The 22,677-nt window shown below is 39.9% G+C and overlaps 1 protein-coding gene across 1 annotated transcript in view; it reads right to left on the bottom strand.

Moving 5' to 3' along the window:
* strc1 (stereocilin 1) overlaps positions 1 to 22,677 on the bottom strand; it is a 46,556-nt gene that overhangs the window by 6,019 nt on the left and 17,860 nt on the right. Inside the window, exons 13-20 of the mRNA XM_060911562.1 lie at positions 22,431 to 22,566; positions 22,234 to 22,322; positions 17,546 to 17,681; positions 11,547 to 11,743; positions 11,266 to 11,356; positions 9,059 to 9,224; positions 6,655 to 6,842; positions 6,035 to 6,190 (exon numbers count right to left, since the gene is read on the bottom strand). Coding sequence (XP_060767545.1) covers positions 6,035 to 6,190; positions 6,655 to 6,842; positions 9,059 to 9,224; positions 11,266 to 11,356; positions 11,547 to 11,743; positions 17,546 to 17,681; positions 22,234 to 22,322; positions 22,431 to 22,566 — 1,159 coding nt within the window. The remainder of the gene's footprint in view (positions 1 to 6,034; positions 6,191 to 6,654; positions 6,843 to 9,058; positions 9,225 to 11,265; positions 11,357 to 11,546; positions 11,744 to 17,545; positions 17,682 to 22,233; positions 22,323 to 22,430; positions 22,567 to 22,677) is intronic.

The raw sequence follows: 22,677 nt of genomic DNA, 5'->3' as shown, positions 1-22,677 counted from the left end.
AAGGATGGGGCTAGTTTGTGCAGTACGAAGAATTAATAAGCAGCTTTGAAACATTACTTTTTGATTGTTTCTTATTTTCCTGTTATTTTAAATTTAAGGGAAATTATTTCACCAAACACCACTAAATTAAAAAAAACTCTCAAAAACAGTTTAAGCAAACCCTTGAAAAACACTTGGAAAAAATAAGAGTGTATGTTAAGTATGTGGTACAGACTCCAAACTTGTGGTCATTATCTCCAAACTTCTTAATATCTAGAACCTGTTTATTAATTAATACGCATTTTGAAAAATTATTTAATTTCAAGGTCTCCCCCACTGCTTTCTGTCGCTCTGACTACGTCACAGTCACTGTTGTGCTGATTGGTCAGAGCGTTGGCCTATACGCACAGAGACAGTTTGAAAGACAGCGGTTTGTTCCTCCTACACGCTTCAGAAATGTCTACGGATTGAGGCCAGACTAAATATTCACATTTAGTCTGGCTTGCCAGGCTAACAAACACCATCAAAACTCTCTAGAACAATCAAGTGAAAATAAAATGAAAAAAAAAAAATCAGGTAAACAGCTTTCATATGACCAAAAAAAAAAAGAATTAAAGTTTTCAGAAGACTGTTGAAGATCTCAAAGTGTTGAGAGAGATTATGGTTGAAATGCATAAAGAAGGAAAGAAAAAAAAAAGAAGCAGCTGAAAAAACATAAGGAGATCTGACAAAGTCTGTGTTTAAGACCCAACACACTACTGGATGATATTTATTCATTTGTACTAAAGACCGAAACATCATCTATCTGATGAAATGAATTGTTGATGTTTCAAAGTAAGGGTGTGCAAACTTTTGCACTCAGCTGTATAGCTAGCTACAGTATATCTGCCATGCTAACTTGCGGATAACAGAGATAAAGGACTGTAAATTTACAAAGAAAAACCGGGTGAAGTCGTCGTCGTCGTTAATGTTAACAACATTATGTGCAACATGTAACATTTATTTACAGCGGGGGAAAATAAGTATTGAACGCGTCAACATTTTTCTCAGTAAATATATTTCTGATGGGGCTGTTGACATGAAATTTTCACCAGAGGTTGATAACAACCCAACTAATTCACACGTACAAAGAAATCAAAACATATATGTCCATAAATTAAGTGTAAAGTGGAATGACACGGGGAATAAGTATTGAACACATGAAGAAAAGGAGGCGCAAAAAGGCATAGAAAGCCAAGCAACCAGCCCTTTCCCCTATCAGCGCAAATTAATATCAGCTGGTTTAGGCCTAACTGATGGCCTATAAAAAGGTTTCGCATTACCAAGGTGTCACACAAGAAGCATTTCATGATGGGTAAAAGTTGGCCGTGTCCGAATTCACGCCCTACTCACTATATAGGGCACTACGTAGTGAGGACGCCATTTTGTAGTCCTGTCCAAAACCTTAGTGAGGATTATTTTACACCCTAGTGCACTCAAACTATCCCACAATGCATCATGAAAAGTAGTGTACAACATCGACATATAAACATAGACGCCGCCTTCTGCGTAGAATCATATGTCATCCTCACCGCCATATTGGATGTGGCAAAGTGGAGATTCTTCAACCGTCTCTGGTATAGCGTCTAGACAGTAGCCGAGAATAAAGATGCCTCATTCATGTGCTGCGTTTAACTGTACCAACAGGTTTACCGTCCAAACGAGATCACATGGGATTACCTTTCACAGGTGAGACTGGAAAAATACTTTTCATTGTATTTGGTCATTATAACGTAATTTTACGAACAGATTTTTCTGACTTTGTGGTTAATATGAAGTCTCGCGCATAATAGCCGCTCGGTGAAACCTGTCTCCAAACAACGAAGTATTTCCTTCGTAACTTCGCTGATTGTTGTTAGTTGCTTAGCTAACTTTTCACATACTATGTACTGTAGGTTTCCCAAAAATAAAGAGATGAAAAGCAGTGGGAGACAGCTGTGCGACGGGAAGGGTTTTCTGCTACTCCGTCATCCATGCTGTGCAGTGAACACTTCAGAACGGAGGATTTGGACAGAACAGGTCAGACAGTCAGGATCAGAGAGGGAGCTGTTCCTTCAGTCTTCAGTTTCCCAGCTCATCTCCACCGGGTAGGTGTAGAGTTATAAGCAGTGAGAATTAGAGAATACAGTGCCACACTATGATGAACGTTTCTGAACGTATGATGAATGTTTTTAACCTTTCTGAATGTGAAGGAATCAGTGATTTATTTTGTTTTGGTATGACGTTAGAACCTGGCCGAACTCAGTTTGGCGGTCATTCAGCTCACTTTATTCAGCGAGAGCAGGTCTGTGTGGTGACTCAATAAATAAAACAGTACATTTTTATTTTCATTCACTATTTCCAGTTTTTCCACTATTTCCATCATTTATCATATTCAGTCTTGTAGGTTGGTTATTGTGGCCTCAGGTTTTGGTAGCTTGCTACGGTATGCTGACTGATTAGCTTACCTGAGCTATCTATCGCGTATCTGTCGCTAGTTTGCAGTGTACAGGGTATTTCGCACACTATTTATAACCATCACATTAAAAGTTATATGTGTTGTTTTGATGCCTGTTTGTTTCCCAAATATATACGTGTGTGTCTTAATGGGTGAATAAAAGGCATCGAGTTAAATATTATTGTAGAAAGGGGCTTTATGAAGTTCAGTCCATTTACTTGCATTGGTTTACGGGGAAGATTTGCCACATCCAATATGGCGGACACTCTGACGTATCCCAGCAACGGGGCCACCAGCTCAATGCGGCGTCTATGTTTATATGTCTATGATGGTCACTAACCAAAGCAATATATCCCATCATGCATTGCGGTCACGCTGAAAAATCAAATTAAAAAAAGTCTCAAATTTGTTTTAATAAAAGGCAGCGGCAAAGAAGAAAGTATTCAGCCTTGATTCAAAAAAAAAAAAAGAACTGAAAGCTGCAGGTACAGTAGTGTGTATTGATTAATGTGTGAAGTACGCTCAGTATAATATGGATTTATCACAAAAACACACGCATCTATTTATTATTTTGAAACCCACCAGCCGACCGATCTGGCACGTTTTAATCGTGCAACAGTAATGACGCAAATACCAGCGTGACGGAGTAGTGTCCGAAAGCGTTTTTTCATTTTACCAACGAGCTCACTATATAGTCCTCTATATAGTAATTCCCTATTATAGGGAGTAATGAACGAGTGAGCGATTTCAGACACAGGGGGAAGAGCTCTCTCAAGACCTTTGCAACCTTATTGTTGCACAACATACTGATGGCATTGGTTACAGACGTATTTCTAAACTTCTGAACGTTCCAGTGAGCACTGTTGGAGCCGTTATCTGGAAGTTGAAAGAACATCATTTCACCATAAACCGGCCGTGACCAGGTGCTCCTCGCAAAATTTCTGACAGTCTTGTCAAACGAATAATCAGAAGAGTTGTCCAAGAGCCAAGGACCACCCACAGAGAGCTTCAGAAAGACCTGGAATTAGCAGGTACAGTTGTTTCAAACACCACAATAAGTAATGCACTCAACCACCATGGCCTCAACCGCACAATTGCTGAAGAAAAAGCATGTTGAAGCTCGTTTAAAGTTTGCCACACAACATTTGGACACACCTATGAAATACTGGGAGAATACAGTCTGGTGACTATATACACTAGTGCATCTCAAAAAATAAGAATACCATGAAAAGGTTCCTTTTTTTCATAATTTAATTCAAAAAGGTAAACTTTCATATATTCTATATTCATTACATGTAAAGTGAAATATTTAAAGCCTTTTTTGTTTTAATTTTGATGATTATGGCTTATAGCTCATGAAAATCAGAAATCCGGTATCTCAAATTATTAGAATATTCCCTAAGATCAATAAAAAAAAAAAAAAAAGGATTTGCAATACAGAAATGTCCAACTTCTGAAAAGTATATTCATTTATACATTCAATACTTGGTTGGGCTCCTTTACCATGAATTACTGTATCAATGCAGTGTGGCATGGAGGTGATCAGTCTGTGGCACTGCTGAGGTGTTATTGAAGCCCAGGTTGCTTTGATAGCGGCCTTCAGCGTATCTGTATTTTTGGGTCGGGTGTTTCTCATCTTCCTCTTGACAATACCCCATAGATTCTCTGTGGGGTTCAGGTCAGGCAAGTTGGCTGGCCAATCAAACACAGTAATATCATGGTCAGCAAACCATTTGGTAGTAGTTTTGGCACTGTGGGTAGGTGCCAAGTCCTGCTGGAAAAGGAAATCAGCATCTCCAAAAAGCTCGTCAGCAGATGGAAGCATGAAGTGCTCTAAAATCTCCTGGTAGATGGCGGTGTTGACTTTGGACTTGATAAAATGCAGTGGACCAACACCAGCAGATGACATGGCACCCCAAATCATCACAGACTGTGGAAACTTCACACTGGGCTTCAAACACCTTGGATTCTGTGCCTCTCCACTCTTCCAAAAGACTCTAGAACCGTGATTTCCAAATTAAATGCAAAATGTACTTTCATCTGAAAAGAGGACTTTGGACTACTGAGCAAGCATCCATTTCTTTCTCTCCTTAGCCCAGATAAGACACTTCTGACATTGTCTCTGGCTCAGGAGTAGCTTGATATTAGGAATGCGAAAGTTGTATCCCCTTTCTTGAAGATGTCTGTTCGTGATGGGTCTTGATACACTGACATCAGCCTCAGTCCACTCCTTGTGAAGCTCTCCCAAGTTCTTGAATCAACTTTTCTTGACAATCCTCTCAAGACTGTGGCCATCCCTGTTGCTTGTGCACCTTTTCCAGCCACCCTTTTCAGCAATAACCTTTTGTGGCTTACCCTCCTTGTGGAGGGCATCAGTGATCATCTTCTGGACAACAGTCAAGTCAGCAGTCTCCCCCATGATTGTGGTTGTGTGTACTGAACTAGACCGAGAGATACACTGTGTTCATACTGTTTTACTCAAACTCGAAATGAAATATTCTAATATTTTGAAATGGTTTTTTTTAATGTTTTTGTACTGTATGCCATACTGATTAAAATTAAAATAGAACAATGCTTGAAACATTTTAGTTTATGTGTAATGAGTCTATAATATATAACATTTTCACTTTCTTAAATAACTGATGGAAAATATTGAACTTTTTCACAATATTCTAATTTTTTGAGATGCACTAGTAGATGAGATCAAAATTGAACTCTTTGGATGTCCACCATGTTTGGAGGAGAAATGGCACTGCACATCACCCCAAACACACCATACCAACAGTGACGTTTGGAGGTGGGAACATCATGGTGTTGGGGCTGTTTTTCAGCACATGGTACTGGCAGACTTCACATCATTGAAGGAAGGATGAATGGAGAAACGTACCGAGACATTCTTGATAAGAATCTGCTGCCATCTACCAGGATGCTGAAGATGAAACAATGGTGGACATTTCAGCAAGACAATGATCCCAAACACACAGCCAAGGAAACTCTCGACTGGTTTCAGAGAAAGAAAATAAAGCTGCTAGAACGGCCCAGTCAATCACCTGACTTGAATCCAATTGAAAATCTATGGAAAGAACTGAAGATCAGAGTTCATAGAAGAGGCCCATGGAACCTTCAAGATTTGAAGACCGTTTGTGTGGAAGAATGGACCAAAAAAAAAAAAAAAAAAAAATCACACCTGAGCAATGCGTGCAGCTAGTTTCTCCATCCAGGAGGCGTCTTGAAGCCGTCATTACCAACAAAGGCTTTTCTACCAAGTATTAAATAAATACATTTCAGTAAGCGTGTTCAATACTTAATCCCTGTGTCAATCCACTTTATTACGCTTAATTTATGGACATACACATTTTGATTTCTTTGTACGTCTGAATTACTTGGGTTGTTACCGACATCTGGTGAAAATTTCATATCAGTAGCCCCATCAGAAATATATTTATTGAGAAAAATATTGACGCGTTCAATACTTATTTTCCCCGCTGTATTTTTAGCTAGCTAGGCTATTATTGTATAAATTTCTGGCTACGTATTGACACAATGGCACAGTGTTGTGAAGTTGGTATCTGCTTATACCTGCTTTCTGGTCCAGGTGCTAACAGCTCCTAAAGGTGCAATGGCGAGAATTTCGGACAGTCTGAGCAACGCCAATTCGTCCAGTGAAAGCTGCGTGGCGATGTGGCCCAGCTGAGCGATAACGGACGGCGTGAACGAGGAAACGGCTCCGTACACCTGCACACACACATCTTACACTGTAATATCACACACAATCACATGACACAGACATTAAGAAAGGGCAACTACAAGCATCAAGGTGTGTACATCACTACAATACGAATTTTTTATTCACAATAAATATCATGCTCGTGCTGCATCTACTGCGTTACACTCGTCACTACTGTACACTGTGCTCATCTTCGCCACTTTATCATGGGAGCTGGATCCAAAGCCTTTCCCTGGAATACTTCCAGTCTCAGAAAACCATTATTCCCTCAGTCCGACTGTTTAATTTGACCCGTTTGATGATTACTGACTATCAGAAATTACTGCACTTCTCATCACAATTCAAAGTCATACACCCAAAAACAATCCACTTCTTTTTTTATATAAAGATCATCCATTATAAAGATTGACATCTGAACTACGACAGAACAGTTTACGCCATTTAAATTTAATGGTGTGGTAAAATCAGTTGCCTCTTTGGTTTTGTGGAGCAGCAGTGAGAGCTGGTCGGAGGTGAAGGACGGATCCTGGCCGAGGAGCTCCAGACACTGGCGGAAAGCTGACGAGGACATGTTTGCGAGGCTGCTCACGGGCCAGACAGGCGGCCCGGTCACCTGTACGCTCTCACAGGATGGAAGCGTGCTGGAGGCTGAGCGAGACACTGTAGGGACCAGTTCAGGTTATATTATTAGAGATCTGCTTCATCATATACATTATACTGTGTTAGATTCGTGAAAGAAAAAAAGTGCGAGTAAAACAACCAGCTACAAACAAGCAAACAAGAAAGAGAAAAAAAGAAAAAGAAAAAAGAGAAAGAGAAAAGGAAAAGAAGAGAAAGGAAAAATAAAGAGAGAAGGAAAAAGAGAAAGAAAGAAAGAAAGAAAGAAAGAAAGAAAGAAAGAAAGAAAGAAAAGAGAAAGAAGAGAAATGAAAAATAAAGAGAGGAGAGAGAAGGAAAAAGAAAAAGAAAGAAAAAGGAAAAAGAGAAAGGAAAAAAAGAGAAAGGAAAAATAAAGAGAAAGGAAAGAGAAAGGAAAGAAAGAGAAAGGAAAGAGAAAGAAAGAAAGAAAGAAAGAAAGAAAGAAAGAAAGAAGGAAAAAGAAGAGAAAGGAAAAATAAAGAGAAAGGAAAGAAAGAAAAGAAAGAAAGAAAGAAAGAAAGAAAGAAAGAAAGAAAGAAAGAAAGAAAGAAAGAAAGAAAGAAAAAGCTTTGAGATTGGTTGTAGTTTATCTATGTGGATGCTAAATAAAAGTGAAAAATTAATTATTCCTGACAAAAACTAATTTTAGTCTATCAGCTAGTTACAGCAAAGTCGATCCGAGAACGAAGGATTAGAAACGGCACGATACCACGGATTCTTTTCTGATACTGAAACCACGAGCATCAGCCGAAACCCATCAGATATCATTTTCTGTAAAAACTTCTAAGATTATTATTATTTTTTATACTCAAACACTTTGGTTAAAAATGTCTTTAAAATCACTTATTGCAAATATAATGAATCAATACAATAAAATAATTCCTAACAACAACAAAAAGTCTCTTTATATGGAAACACTTCCAAAATCCCAAAATAAATTTGCTTCCAAATCCAATCTTTACCATTTGCAAATATCTAATCCATTGTTATGTTTAGCTGATCCAGCCATAGGCGAGGCCGGATGAGCTTTTGCGATCACGCGCCGTCTGTCCACAAGTTATCCAAAAATAATAATAAAAATCCACTACTGCTCCTACAGGATCGATCGGATTTTGCTCAAACTCACATACAATGTTCCCCAGGTGGGTGTGCATAAAAGTTGTCAAGATGGTAGCACCACCTGTCATATTTACGATTTTATGGGCGTCTGAAATTTTGGGGTGGCTTGTCACATTAAACGCTACTCTTCGTAAACTGCTGAAACGTTTTCACTGAAACTCACCCAGAAGACTCTAAAGACATTCCAGCAAGAGTTGTTCACTAGGTGGGGCCACCTACTATGGAGGAGGCTACAGAGGGGTCACGTGCAATTTCACATAAATCACTACTCCTCCCACAGGATTGATCAGACTTCCCCGACCGTCCCCGAGCGCATCGGACAGTGTCAGTAATACAGGGGTCGGTCAAAAAAACAAAAACCTTGCTAAAGTGAAAGTGCTGTCAGCCAGCAAGTGACTGAAGGGAGCCCTGTTTCAGGGGGCATGGTGTGTTGAGTCCCTGCGGCGAACGTACGATGTAAAGCGCTGTGCCATTCTGTATTCGGTTTGTAAATCAACAAGAAAATCAAATTCCTTCACTGTTGGTTGGTCCAAGATTTTTCCCGACTCTGTTCAATTATAAATCAAGTTTTGTATTGAAGTAAAAGGTAAAGGGAGTCCGAATACCTCTTTTGAATAATTCCCTGCTCAAATAACCTTCAGTAAGCTCAAACTAAAAGAGGTTTGTTTTGGCCTGATGGTGCACAAGCTGCCCAAAATCAAGCCTTTCTATTCGAGTCTGGAGTGCATGGAGCCTAAATTTTTATATGTAATGGAGAGGCCGAGCTGTAGCCGTACAAATATTTGACCTGTGCCAGTTTGGTTGGTATAAACCTCTATTAAGTCAACTTTGAGAAACTGGTAACTCAGGGGAAAAAAAAACAACAGACCCAGTGAAGAAAAAGTGAAGAATACTTCTGTGACTTGATTTTTTAAGGAAAAAAGTGGAGAATGTTTTTCAGAGCAGAGCGGGAACGCTGTATACTTAGTTGACTCCTCATATAACAGGTGCTATTAGACACATTTGACGATATTCAAGTTATTTTCACTTGCTAAGATGTTATTGTTTGCTGTGTTATCACATCACATCACATCACGTCACTCTGCTGTACTATTTAATATAAAAAGTGAGGTACTCACAGGCTTGCTGAAGCTGGGACGCTAAAAAGTACTGAAGCACAAACTGCTTTTTAAATAAGAGTGCGTCGTCATCATCGCCGCGTTCACACAGCGAGCCGACGTCTCCGCTCTCCCACTGCTTCTGACTGCTCAACAGCCTCTCAACCCGCTCCAGACTCATCAGAGCCTGCGGAGACAAATCCCTTTTTCACAATCTAGATCCTGATTGGTCAGAAGGTCATTTATTCGTTTCCTATACATTAAATCACATATTTAATGTATCAGATGTATTTAATGTAAGAGACTCTTCTTCCTGAGGAAGCTGAGGAAATTTGGACTGTCCACCAAACTCCTCAGCAACTTCTACAGGTGCACAGTGGAGAGCGTCCTGACAAATTCCATCACTGTGTGGTACGGGAACTGCACAACTCAGGACAGAAAGGCTCTCCAGCACGTCATTAAAATGGCAGAGTGGAGCTGTCCTCCCCCCACTACAGGACATTTACAACACCCAGGTCACAAAAAGGGCACAGAGCATCATCAGGGACCAAACACACCCACAACACAGACTATTCACGCTCCTACCATCTGGCAGACACTACAGGAGTGTGAAAGCAAGGACTACTGGACTGACGAACAGTTTTTACCCCCAGGCCATCAGGCTTTTGAATCACGGATTATAATCACCATCTACCTCTATATTTCCATCAGGCTTTGAGCCACGGATTATATTAGCAATTTTGCACAAGACATTGCACAGTATATCTACCTCTATGTTTGCACACTGTTTGTTTGCCCCCCCCCTTTTTTTTTTAATGTTATCATTTTTCACTCTACCTTTATATTTTGCATTCCATATGCACTTTATATTTTATATTTCATATTTTATATATGAGTGATTCCACGCTTATGGGTACTGAAATGGGGACATGAACTTATTTTTAAAAATTCACCTAAAACCATTTCTTTTTTTTACCATCAGGTCACAAAACATGTAATCTTTAATGAATGATATGTTAAAAGATAACTTTAATTTTCTGAGATGTAATAAAAACATATTTATATGCCAAAGTCAGAACGTAACAGAAGTGTTGTGGACATATATATTCTCAATTTTAACAATGTAGAATTACTTTTTGAAACATAGGAAGGTGATGTTTTAGCAAATATAATTAATAAACATGTGTAGTAGAATAAACATACACATTCTTTCAATAAGATTAACATGGTATAGAGCTAGATTGTAATTAATTTGTAACAGACGCGAGATGGACAATCGTAACAGAAGTAATGTAACAGACATCATTTTGGAACTCATAGGCTTGACTTTGGCATATAAATATGTTTTTATTACATCTCAGAAAATTAAATTTATCTTTTAACATATCATTCATTAAAGATTACATGTTTTGTGACCTGATGGTAAAAAAAGAAATGGTTTTAGGTGAATAAGTTAATGTCCCCATTTCAGTACCCATAAGCGTGGAATCACTCATATATTTCTTTTTATTTTTATTTTGGTAAGTGTAGTTTGGTCGGGCAGTTGCAAAATAAGAATTTCATTACCCAATAATAAACCGCTGTGTCTGTTATTGTGTATATGACAAATAAAAATCTTGAATCTTATATTACTGCGCTTGTTCTAATGTGTTATCTTTTCCATGGCAACCTCTTACACAGAGATTTCTACAGACTAGAATTGGCGATATGGTGAATTTTCCTGGAAGAACATTATTTTATTTAACATCTATGGAAGGAGTCTCCAGTGTCGGTCAGTTAGAGTTAAAGCTGTGACTTCGATTCACGCCCTGGGAAGGTGTCTAGGTGTCGCGGTTTCTCATTAATGTGACAAGATATGGGATTTATCTAACTTCAAAAAGAGAAGCTGGTGAAAGAACGATGTTTATAGCCGTTATAACACAAGTGATAACGGGACTAACTTGCGTCACGGACGCTCCAGAACATTAAACGTAACTACAAATTAATAAAAAAGTACGATGTGTCGTTCTTTAATAAGTGAACATTTTAAAATGACGAACAATTGTTGTCCTGTAAAAGGAATAAAACACCTCAGGATGTGCTGTGATAGGAAAATCATCAGTGTAGCATGGCAACAGTGACTCTGCTTCATGCCGCCTCCCTATCTTTGATTATTTTCCTCTAACAGTATGACGGTACGAGTTTTATTCCTGACTTAACAGATTTAAAAGACTGATAAAACGACGTACCGGAGGAATCAGCTGGATGATCTCTTGTGGTAGGAAGAACAGGAAGCGGTCCACTTGAATCAGGGTTGTTGTGTTCCACGTTTGGACTGGGCTTTTATTTAAAAAAGAAAAAAAAAGACAAGAAATTAAATCAACGAAGAGAGAGTCTCATTTTTTTTATAGTGAAGATAATTCAAGAATAAATCATGAAAGCAATGACTGCTTATTCAAAACGATGAGTTCTAGTGTTTCCCATCGTATAAAAACATCTCCCATGACTTCCTTGTAGCATTTTTGCTCACCCGAACGTCCCGGCTTCCTGCAGCATCGACGCCATTGCGTCTCTTTTACTAGCATCATAACAGAAACCTCGGAGAAACTCAATGCTGTCCACGAAGAACCTTCTGTCCAGCTGCATGAAGACTGCGTCCACGACAAACGTCGCCATAATTCCCAAAGAACGGAACTCCACCTCAGTGTACGTCCCTGTGTTCAGGCCCTAAACAGGGAAATATCACACGGTATAGTGATGGATAGATGGATGGACATCACATGATTTGGTATTTAGCTACATTTATCTCAGGAAAAGCTGAACAAGCATCATTTATCAAGCTGGATAAGAAAGGTAAAAATTATTGGTAAAAATTCAGAAAAACGTTCCTTATCCTACTTGTGCTCTCGAGTGTGTGGAAATTTATGACTAAAAAGGACTAACACTACGTTCAGACTGCAACCTGAAATGACCCATATCCGATTTGTTGTGAAATCCGATTTTTTTGTTAGGCCATTCACATTACCAATTATATGAGACTTGTATGCGATCTCCAATATGAACGGAAAACGACCCCAAAGTGTCCCGCATGCGCAAATTGACACATAATAAGCACATCTACGTAATACGTAAACAAAAAAAAAGCGCACTCTTCAAGTTTAATGATTTTTTTGTTTGTTTAATTATCTGGCTAGTGTTAAAGTGTGAGGTCTCGTGTGTGTTTTTGTTTCTGAACTGAAATGAAAACGTGTAGCCTGGTAACGAGGGTTGACTCCTAAATGTCTCTCTAATTTCTATACAAGTGCACTACATGTTACTAGGAAGTAATGGATTTTTAAACTCTATATAGTGCACTCGAGCTTCAGTAGCCAGTCATTTGGGATACGGCCACTGTATTACCAAACTCTTAATTCAGGCTTAATAATTTGCACATATTTATTTCGTCATATTAATAAACTTTTTCTACATTTTTATAAATATTTATTTAGATTGTTTATAGCCAGTTGAATTCTGCAACTTCTCTCAGCGCTGGCTCAAGGTGCAGAAACACCAGTGCAGTTTGCGATGGAGATGAGGCGAGACCTGGCGATGTGGTTTTTGTGGCGGCGGCGGAACTCGCACAATAATCTGATTAATGTGGGCAGCAGACTAATGAGACCGAAGGTGTCAAATTACTGGAAATTTCCAGAACAATCTTATAATCTTGTAATACAGGATGGTTTAAGTTATAAATCAGTTATAGAAACTGTTTTATTTAATCAGGCTAACAGATCAACATCCAGGTCCCTACCAAATTCACCATTAGCTTGATCAATTCTATAAAAGTCTATTTAAATTCTGAAAACTGTACAAATGTTGTTGTTTTCCACCAAAGAGGCGGGATTAGCCAACGCAGAATAGTGACGTTTGTCTCTTGTTGATGACGTGTAGGTCGCATGAATGCGACCTGTCCGGTCAGACTGCAGTCGCATGTGAAAATAACGGATCTGCATCGGAATTAGGACCACATATCCAAGCAGCCTGGGTCGCATGTGAAAAAAAAATCGGATCTGTGTCGTTCAGATTGTCAATAACAAATCGGATACAGGTCGCATATGGGCAAAAAAAACCCGGATATGGGTCGTTTCAGGGTGCAGTCTGAACGTAGTCTAACTGATCGAAATCTCGACTTGAAATCATTTAATTTGGACGGATTACTGCGCATTTATACCTGGAATATACTATGGAGTTTAAAGTCCTTGTTAATTTATGCTAGCAGCGCTGGCGCAAATTATTACCCTCACTCAGGATCTTTCTACTTTATTATTATTATTCTCCTAACGGTTTATTAGGACACTATCTCCCCCTCAGTTTTCATCCATCCATCATCTGTAGCCACTTTTCCTGTGCAGGGTCACGGGGAAGCTGGAGCCTATCCCAGCTGACTACGGGCGAAAGGCGGGGTACTTGACCCTGGACAAGTCGCCAGATCATCGCAGGGCTGACACACAGAGACAAACAACCATTCACACTCACATTCACACCTACGGTCAATTTAGAGCCACCAATTATCATAACCTGCATGCCTTTGGACTTCCGGAGGAAACCCACGTAGACACAGGGAGAACATGCAAACTCCACACTGAAAGGCCCCCATCGGCTGCTGGGCTCGAACCCAGAACCTTCTTGCTGTGAGGTGACCGTGCTAACCACTACACCACCGTGCCGCAGTTTTCAATCAAATTTCACATGAAGAATATCTCTGAGCTGAATTACATTGCTTTGACTTTTGGTGCCGATCTGGATCACTGATCCAGAATTATCCATGAAAAACGGGCTTTTTCCCCCAATCACTGATGACTGTCAATTTTCATGATTTTTTCCACATCGTTTTTTTTATTTTGTTCAGGGCAGCAAGGTGCAACTTTTTCTTGACCTTCAATAAACAAAGGTCAGCTCGCACAAATTACTGAGAGTTTAGTCACAGTCTGTATCTAGTTTTTATTATGTTTACAGGGTTCTTATTCAAAGCGACTTGAGTTGTAGAGTTTCTATCCTCATGCTAGTTCACTCAGTCAGGGACTAAGAGCACCATTTAGTGAAAACCAGTCGTTTTATTTCACTGGCATCTCATTCATTATCTCTAGCTGCTTTATCCTGTTCTACAGGGTCGCAGGCGAGCTGGAGCCTATCCCAGCTGACTACAGGCGAAAGGCGGGGTACACCCTGGACAAGTCGCCAGGTCATCACAGGGCTGACACATAGACACAGACAACCATTCACACTCACATTCACACCTACGGTCAATTTAGAGTCACCAGTTAACCTAACCTGCATGTCTTTGGACTGTGGGGGAAACCGGAGCACCCGGAGGAAACCCACGCGGACACGGGGAGAACATACAAACTCCACACAGAAAGGCCCTCGCCGGCCACGGGGCTCGAACCCAGGACCTTCTTGCTGTGAGGCGACAGCGCTAACCACTACACCACCGTGCCGCCCTACTGGCATTAATTAAGAAATAAAAAAAAAGAACCCCCATAAATTAAGACAAATCAAACTATTCATTTAATTATGACAAAAGAAAAAGGTATAAACAGAGGACGGGCTGGTCTGTCTGCGCAGAGATGTAAACCGTAAACAAACATCTCAGCTTATAGAAGATTTAGAGCTTGCTTATTAGTAGTAGTAGTATAGAAGTGAGTCAGAATAACTTCCACTTCTGTCTTTCAACCTCCTGATCACTTGTTTCGTGCTCCTCCCAGCTGTCTGTGCACTATGACCTTTTAAGGAGTTCTGTGGGTGTCACTAAATGCAAATGAGCTGTGTCAGGGACACATTTTGAACTTTACAGGTGATCAACATACTTTAACGAGTTCAAATATAAATCAGACATTTATAAAAACTTTTGTAAATCTGGCAGATAGTTTTAATTCAGTTTGGTTTACGCAAACATTTACATACAACTTTACTAAAAGACAGACAAATCAGGTCCAGCATTTTTCCTTTTATAGCCTTTTAAGATAAATCAGGAATTGATGCAAAATCTAATTCAGAACAATGAGAATAGCTAAACAAGTCAAAACCAAAACTGAATTTGCAATCGCATTATGAAATACAACCCCGATTCCAAAAAAGTTGGGACAAAGTACAAATTGTAAATAAAAACGGAATGCAATGATTTACAAATCTCAAAAACTGATATTGTATTCACAAGAGAACATAGACAACATATCAAATGTCGAAAGTGAGACATTTTGAAATTTCATGCCAAATATTGGCTCATTTGAAATTTCATGACAGCAACACATCTCAAAAAAGTTGGGACAGGGGCAATAAGAGGCTGGAAAAGTTAAAGGTACAAAAAAGGAACAGCTGGAGGACCAAATTGCAACTCATTAGGTCAATTGGCAATAGGTCATTAACATGACTGGGTATAAAAAGAGCATCTTGGAGTGGCAGCGGCTCTCAGAAGTAAAGATGGGAAGAGGATCACCAATCCCCCTAATTCTGCGCCGACAAATAGTGGAGCAATATCAGAAAGGAGTTTGACAGTGTAAAATTGCAAAGAGTTTGAACATATCATCATCTACAGTGCATAATATCATCAAAAGATTCAGAGAATCTGGAAGAATCTCTGTGCGTAAGGGTCAAGGCCGGAAAACCATACTGGGTGCCCGTGATCTTCGGGCCCTTAGACGGCACTGCATCACATACAGGCATGCTTCTGTATTGGAAATCACAAAATGGGCTCAGGAATATTTCCAGAGAACATTATCTGTGAACACAATTCACCGTGCCATCCGCCGTTACCAGCTAAAACTCTATAGTTCAAAGAAGAAGCCGTATCTAAACATGATCCAGAAGCGCAGACGTCTTCTCTGGGCCAAGGCTCATTTAAAATGGACTGTGGCAAAGTGGAAAACTGTTCTGTGGTCAGACGAATCAAAATTTGAAGTTCTTTATGGAAATCAGGGACGCCGTGTCATTCGGACTAAAGAGGAGAAGGACGACCCGAGTTGTTATCAGTGCTCAGTTCAGAAGCCTGCATCTCTGATGGCATGGGGTTGCATTAGTGCATGTGGCATGGGCAGCTTACACATCTGGAAAGACACCATCAATGCTGAAAGGTATATCCAGGTTCTAGAGCAACATATGCTCCCATCCAGACGACGTCTCTTTCAGGGAAGACCTTGCATTTTCCAACATGACAATGCCAAACCACATACTGCATCAATTACAGCATCATGGCTGCGTAGAAGAAGGGTCCGGGTACTGAACTGGCCAGCCTGCAGTCCAGATCTTTCACCCATAGAAAACATTTGGCGCATCATAAAACGGAAGATACGACAAAAAAAGACCCAAGACAGTTGAGCAACTAGAATCCTACATTAGACAAGAATGGGTTAACATTCCTATCCCTAAACTTGAGCAACTTGTCTCCTCAGTCCCCAGACGTTTACAGACTGTTGTAAAGAGAAAAGGGGATGTCTCACAGTGGGAAACATGGCCTTGTCCCAACTTTTTTGAGATGTGTTGTCATGAAATTTAAAATCACCTAATTTTTCTCTTTAAATGATACATTTTCTCAGTTTAAACATTTGATGTCATCTATGTTCTATTCTGAATAAAATATGGAATTTTGAAACTTCCACATCATTGCATTCCATTTTTATTTACAATTTGTACTTTGTCCCAACTTTTTTGGAATCGGGGTTGCATTAAAACCATCCCCAAGACTGAAAAATCAAATCAAATAAACCTTGTAGAAAGAATGTTGTAGTTGCTTTGTGCATATCTGACATGTCAGTGTTTGTTTAGTTTTCATTAAAAGGACACTCACCAAGATCTTGCCATAGTGTTCACGATTCTATTTCAAGATTATTAATGATACACTTAATGTCGAAAGTGATACCACAAAACAACACAAAACCAAAACTGGAAGGCAGTCTTAAACGCGTGGGTTTGTTTTTCCCAATTTTTGTATTTTTTGGATTCCGTCTTCAAACCGAGTCACGGCTACAGCGAAAAGAAGCATCTAAGATTCCACAAGGACAAGGACTCTCGAGTTAAAAAGGTCACACTGTAAAAAAAAAAAAATTTAGCCTTTATAAAATGAAAGAGGGGCGGCACGGTGGTGTAGTGGTTAGCGCTGTCGCCTCATAGCAAGAAGGTCCTGGGTTCGAGCCCCGTGGCCGGCGAGGGCCTTTCTGTGCGGAGTTTGCATGTTCTCCCCGTGTCCGCGTGGGTTTCCTCCGGGTGCTCCGGTTTCCCCCACAGTCCAAAGACATGCAGGTTAGGTTAACTGGTGACTCTAAATTGAGCGTAGGTGTGAATGTGAGTGTGAATGGTTGTCTGTGTCTATGTGTCAGCCCTGTGATGACCTGGCGACTTGTCCAGGGTGTACCCCGCCTTTCGCCCGTAGTCAGCTGGGATAGGCTCCAGCTCGCCTGCGACCCTGTAGAACAGGATAAAGCGGCTAGAGATAATGAGATGAAAATGAAAGAGCTCATGATGGAGTTCATGTTTATCGCTAAAAGAAAGACTGACCAGGTTCTGCACCATCCTGTCCACCAGCATGGTCAGTTTGATCCTGGGCATGAGCAGGAAGTACTGAGGATCCAGAATGATCATTCTCCTGAGGGAGTCCATCATCTCTGTGGAGAACCTCTTAATGGTACTCATCCTACGAAACAACAACAGGCTGCTCTTTACCAACAAACTAACTGGCTCTTTTTACTCAACACAGCAGCTACAGAGTGCATAATTTCAACTGTACTTGATAGAATTGGTGTTGAATTCTCTTTTTTTGTCTTTTTCCATTGCTCTTTTATTTCCATTATCACCGTTCTCATTTTTTTTTAATATCCCTTATTTCATATACAGTATGCCATTCCTGTAGCTTTTGGGGGGGAGGGGGGGAATGGTGGTTACTTTGAAGAATGTAAAATAAATATTTTTATATATACACCTAATTTTTTTTAAAGCACTTTTTGTTTGTCACAAAGCCCCGTGTGAGCTCCATATGTTCTTTTAGACTTTTGGTGTCTTCACTATTATTCTGCAGTGTAGAAAATGGCAAATACAGAAAAACCAATGAATGAGTAGAGGTGTATAAACTTCTAATTGGTATGGTGTACATACTACAAAATCATCAATACTGTATAAATCATTTAAAGGGAGACGGCCTTTCAGATTTTTCAGGTTTAGGTTATCAAAAGAATTTTCCCGACACCCAATTATTACCAAAATTACCAAAAGCTACTGAATTCGAATCACAGACTTCCAATTTTATTAGTAGTTTTTTTTTTAAACTCTTTACCCCTTAAAGGAACAGTCCACCGTACTTCCATAATGAAATATGCTCTTATCTGAATTGAGACGAGCTGCTCCGTACCTGTCCGAGCTTTGCGCGACCTCCCAGTCAGTCAGACGCAGTCAGACGTGCTGTCACTCCTGTTAGCAATGTAGCTAGGCTCAGCATGGCCAATGGGATTTTTTGGGGCTGTAGTTAGATGCGACCAAACTCTTCCGCGTTTTTCCTGTTTACATAGGTTTATATGAGCAGTGATATGAAACAAGTTCAGTTACACAAATTGAAACGTAGCGATTTTCTATGCTATGGAAAATCCGCACTATAATGACAGGCGTACTAACACCTTCTGCGCGCTTCGGCAGCGCATTGATACGGAGCTCAGATATCAATGCGCTGCCGAAGCGTGCAGAAGGTGTTAGTATGCCTGTCATTATAGTGCGGATTTTCCATAGCATAGAAAATCGCTACGTTTCAATTTGTGTAACTGAACTTGTTTCATATCACTGCTCATATAAACCTATGTAAACAGGAAAAACGCGGAAGAGTTTGGTCGCATCTAACTACAGCCCCAAAAAATACCATTGGCCATACTGAGCCTAGCTACATTGCTAACAGGAGTGACAGCGCGTCTGACTGACTGGGAGGTCGCGCAAAGCTCGGATAGGTACGGAGCAGCTCGTTTCAATCCAGATAAGAGCATATTTCATTATGGAAGTACGGTGGACTGTTCCTTTAAAGCAGTTGCTACAGCCACTCTTGTATATGTATATACTGTTCACCCTTAGAACATATTTACAAGAAAAAAAGGCTAAAGACAAGGTTGTGTTCATATCAGTTTTCTCCTTCATTATGTTGAAACAATCATGACATGACGTATACATTTTTGAAAAGAGGGCAGGACACAGAATACAAAAAAAAAAAAAACCTCAAAGTTATGTTTCAACATTCACCAACTCAGAGGTAGTGTCTGAAAGGTGAGTAATACCTGTGTGAAAACCAACCTTCGCATTTTACATGAATAATTCATGTCAAATGGTGTACAATAAATGATTACTGCAACTTTACAAAAACGCTTTATATACCGTCGTTCAATTATCTTTTCAAAATTCATACATTTATCATAAATATTCACCTGGGATACCTGTAAAGGGTAAAATACATATGTAGAGGCAAATTCAGAGTCGTCAAATGTCGTCATTATGGTGCATACACGCCGGCGTCATACAGTATGTTGTCATTAAGGGGTAAAGAGTTAAAATAGAACAATTAATGAATTTATCTCCACGTGGCCCTAAATTCTCCGCTATTTTTTCCTGCTTCACCATGACCCAATTCAAGATACTACGTCATGCATCACATCACGTGGTGGGCTTTCCCCGTTCACGCAAGGCATTGTGGGATACAAATTTGAAACAGGAGAGAAAAATGGAGGACGTGAGTGTGCGAATGAAACGTGAAAGACCGACTACAGTAACGGAAAGAAAAGCGAGAAAAAAAAGACGTTATGTTCTATACGAAGGAAAGGAAACGCAGGACCAAACTAATAAATATTGGCGCTCAGCGAGCACCTCGGTGTGATCAGCTGTTCGTTTAGCGACAGAATGATGGAACTGTCAGTGCACGCTCAAAGGGAAACCTGCGCATGCGCACACACACGGACTTCCTCTGTCTGCTTGACTGCGCGAAGCGAGCGATTTCATGCACATTTGCTTTAATCCCCTCAAATTAATTAAATAACTTCCCAGCCACAGAATGGCCTGATATTTTGTGAGAAATTACAGAAATAAACATATATCACAATCACCACATTTCATTGTGAGGGAACTAAATTTCACTGATTTTATGAAATCGAAAGGCCATTTAGCTTTAAAGGCTTATTAATTTGTACTTAAAAAAAAAAATCTACCTCTTCCCTTGGTTGTATTTGTTTTGGTTTAATTAAATAAAAAATGAATTCTGATTGGTACGGTGTTTTTATAACAGCAGCTCTGAGAGTAAACATTTATTTTGCATTTCTGGAAGAAGGAGGTTCATCATTACAGTTTTTCAGTAAAATGACAAGCTTGTGTTTTTTTTTCACCTTATTAACTTCAAGAAAAAGAAAAACAGACGGTGGTGAAGTTACACTGCTGTAATGCAAGCAATAAGAGGAACTAACTCGTCTTAAAGGACGTTCTACAACGTTAAATATCACTATAAACAGAGAACGTGATGGTCCTCAATAAATGAAAACGGTAACTGAAGACAAATGTCTACGGTATAAGAAGAATAAAACACTTCAGACATGCTGCTTTGGGAACACAAGTCATAAAAGTAACTGCATCATCACACTACTGCGTCTTTGACAGTGGCGGCTGGTAGTCTTTCAAACAGGGGAGGCTGGTCGGTTACGATATTTCCAGATTTTAAAAGAAAAAAGAAAAAAAAAAACATCAATTTTGCCCATACTCTTGCCTCTGATCTGGCTGATTGTTGGCAGGGTCACAAACTGTGAAATAACAGGTTCTTTTGGCCCATTAGCCTACTGTCCAATATACATGACGGTGGTGTTTGGGCGGGGGGTATATTTTAACATTTTATATTTTAAAATTATGGCATGTTGCTTAAAAAGTGATTATTGAAAGCAGCTCTTTGTCAGGAACCTCAGCATTCAATGACACTTTCCCTATATTTTACTTATTTTGACTGAGAAATGTTTTATTGACAATTTTGATAACCCTTCACTTTTAATCCAGGTCTGTAGTGTGAAATGTTCTCGGCTGCGTTTTTGTTTAAAAATGTTTTCCAAATTGTAGCTGTGTTTAATTCATATCCAGAGAAATATATATTCCAATATAATATACTCAGCATAAACATTTTAAATAGATTCTATATTTTTGGTCCATCCATGACATATTACTAAAGTAGCCTATTTACTGTTGTTGATGTGGGTCACTTGCTGTTAGCCAATTCACTTTCTCGTACCAGGAGAACTGAAAGGAACGAGTATTATTCCCTACCTTTTTCACCAAGTCAATTTGAGGCGTTGGTCTACCCTGCTCTTTAATTTAAATTTTTTCCTCGAAAGGAAGACTGGCAAATGGCTTCACCAAAATTAAATCAGCAATGCTTGGCATCCGTGCGCAGCTTTCTTGCTAGCTGACTAGCCCACTCAAGTTCAGTCACTCAAATAAACGAAATTTCTGGAACCAAGATAGCAAACTTGACAACACTATATTTACACTTTATTTACAATGAAAATATATACAAACTAAAAAAGCTGGTAGAAACCGTATGTAATGAATGAAATCGAAATGTAAGCTGATCTCTTACAATACACCACAGCACTTGCGAATCCGCATGGGACTGAACTGAGATTCACCGCTGCCTGTCTATAGTTGAAACGAGCTGTCAATCAAAGAAAATATCCGGCCGCTTTCACCAATCACCAGTCTCCTCGCGGAAACTGCCATGTCCCTCCCATGTGAGGCTGGGACTCCGTGGGTGGGCGTTTTTGCAGTATTTGTCCAATAATCGTCTTGCATTTTGAGATTGAAAAGCGCAGAGCTCCCAAATGCCATTGAAGTGCACTGAGGCTGGGCTGCATCGCGCTGTCACGAGGGGGAAAAACTCACGCACACATTAGGCGAACTGGGGAAAGTTATAACGGAATGATTTCGCACTGTAGTTGGGTTGAGCACATATATTTCTATGATTCGATGTTCGTCATTTTTAGAGGAGGCTGAGCCTCCCTCGTTGTCTTAGAGCAATCGCCCGTGGTCTTTGATCATTTTCCTACAGCAGCACAACACGGCGTGTTTCATTTCCTACTCGACCAATTCTAATTTGCACATTATTAACTTCTCACATACGCTCAAAATGATTTCTCTCTCTCTCCGACACAAACCAACCTCAACTATGCAGTTTAAAAAACACAACTTACGGGATAGACAGCGCGATCTGAGCTCCCATCTCACCGAGCAGCTCCGAGAACAAGTTGGACTTGTACACTTCTTCAATCAAACACCTTTTCTAGATCAGAGAGAACACGGGATTTCAGCACTGGGCAGGAAATCAGTACAACAGTTTGAGATCTTGTGGGTTTTTTTTTTTGGTCGTGTATTTATTGAATATAAATACCAGTGATGGGTGAAGAGGCACCGGCTGCTCTTTGAGAACCTGCAGAAGGTCATGCTTGGAGGACACGGATGTAGAGTTCTGGAAAAGCGTCGTCAAAACATTACAGCTCACGCCCTGAGCGATTGTTCCCAAAGACCTGGCCACAAACACAAAGTTCACGTGCAAAGAATGAAGTAATTGACAGAAATGCACATCAAAGGCAGCCTGTGTGCGTAAAAAGCGGTGGTTTAATTCCTGGGTAAAGCCT

This window comes from Neoarius graeffei, chromosome 27, assembly GCF_027579695.1.
Source record: "Neoarius graeffei isolate fNeoGra1 chromosome 27, fNeoGra1.pri, whole genome shotgun sequence".
Lineage (NCBI taxonomy): Eukaryota > Metazoa > Chordata > Actinopteri > Siluriformes > Ariidae > Neoarius > Neoarius graeffei.
Note: the sequence above shows the minus strand (reverse complement) of the source record. Positions and strands in the feature narration are given on the sequence as shown.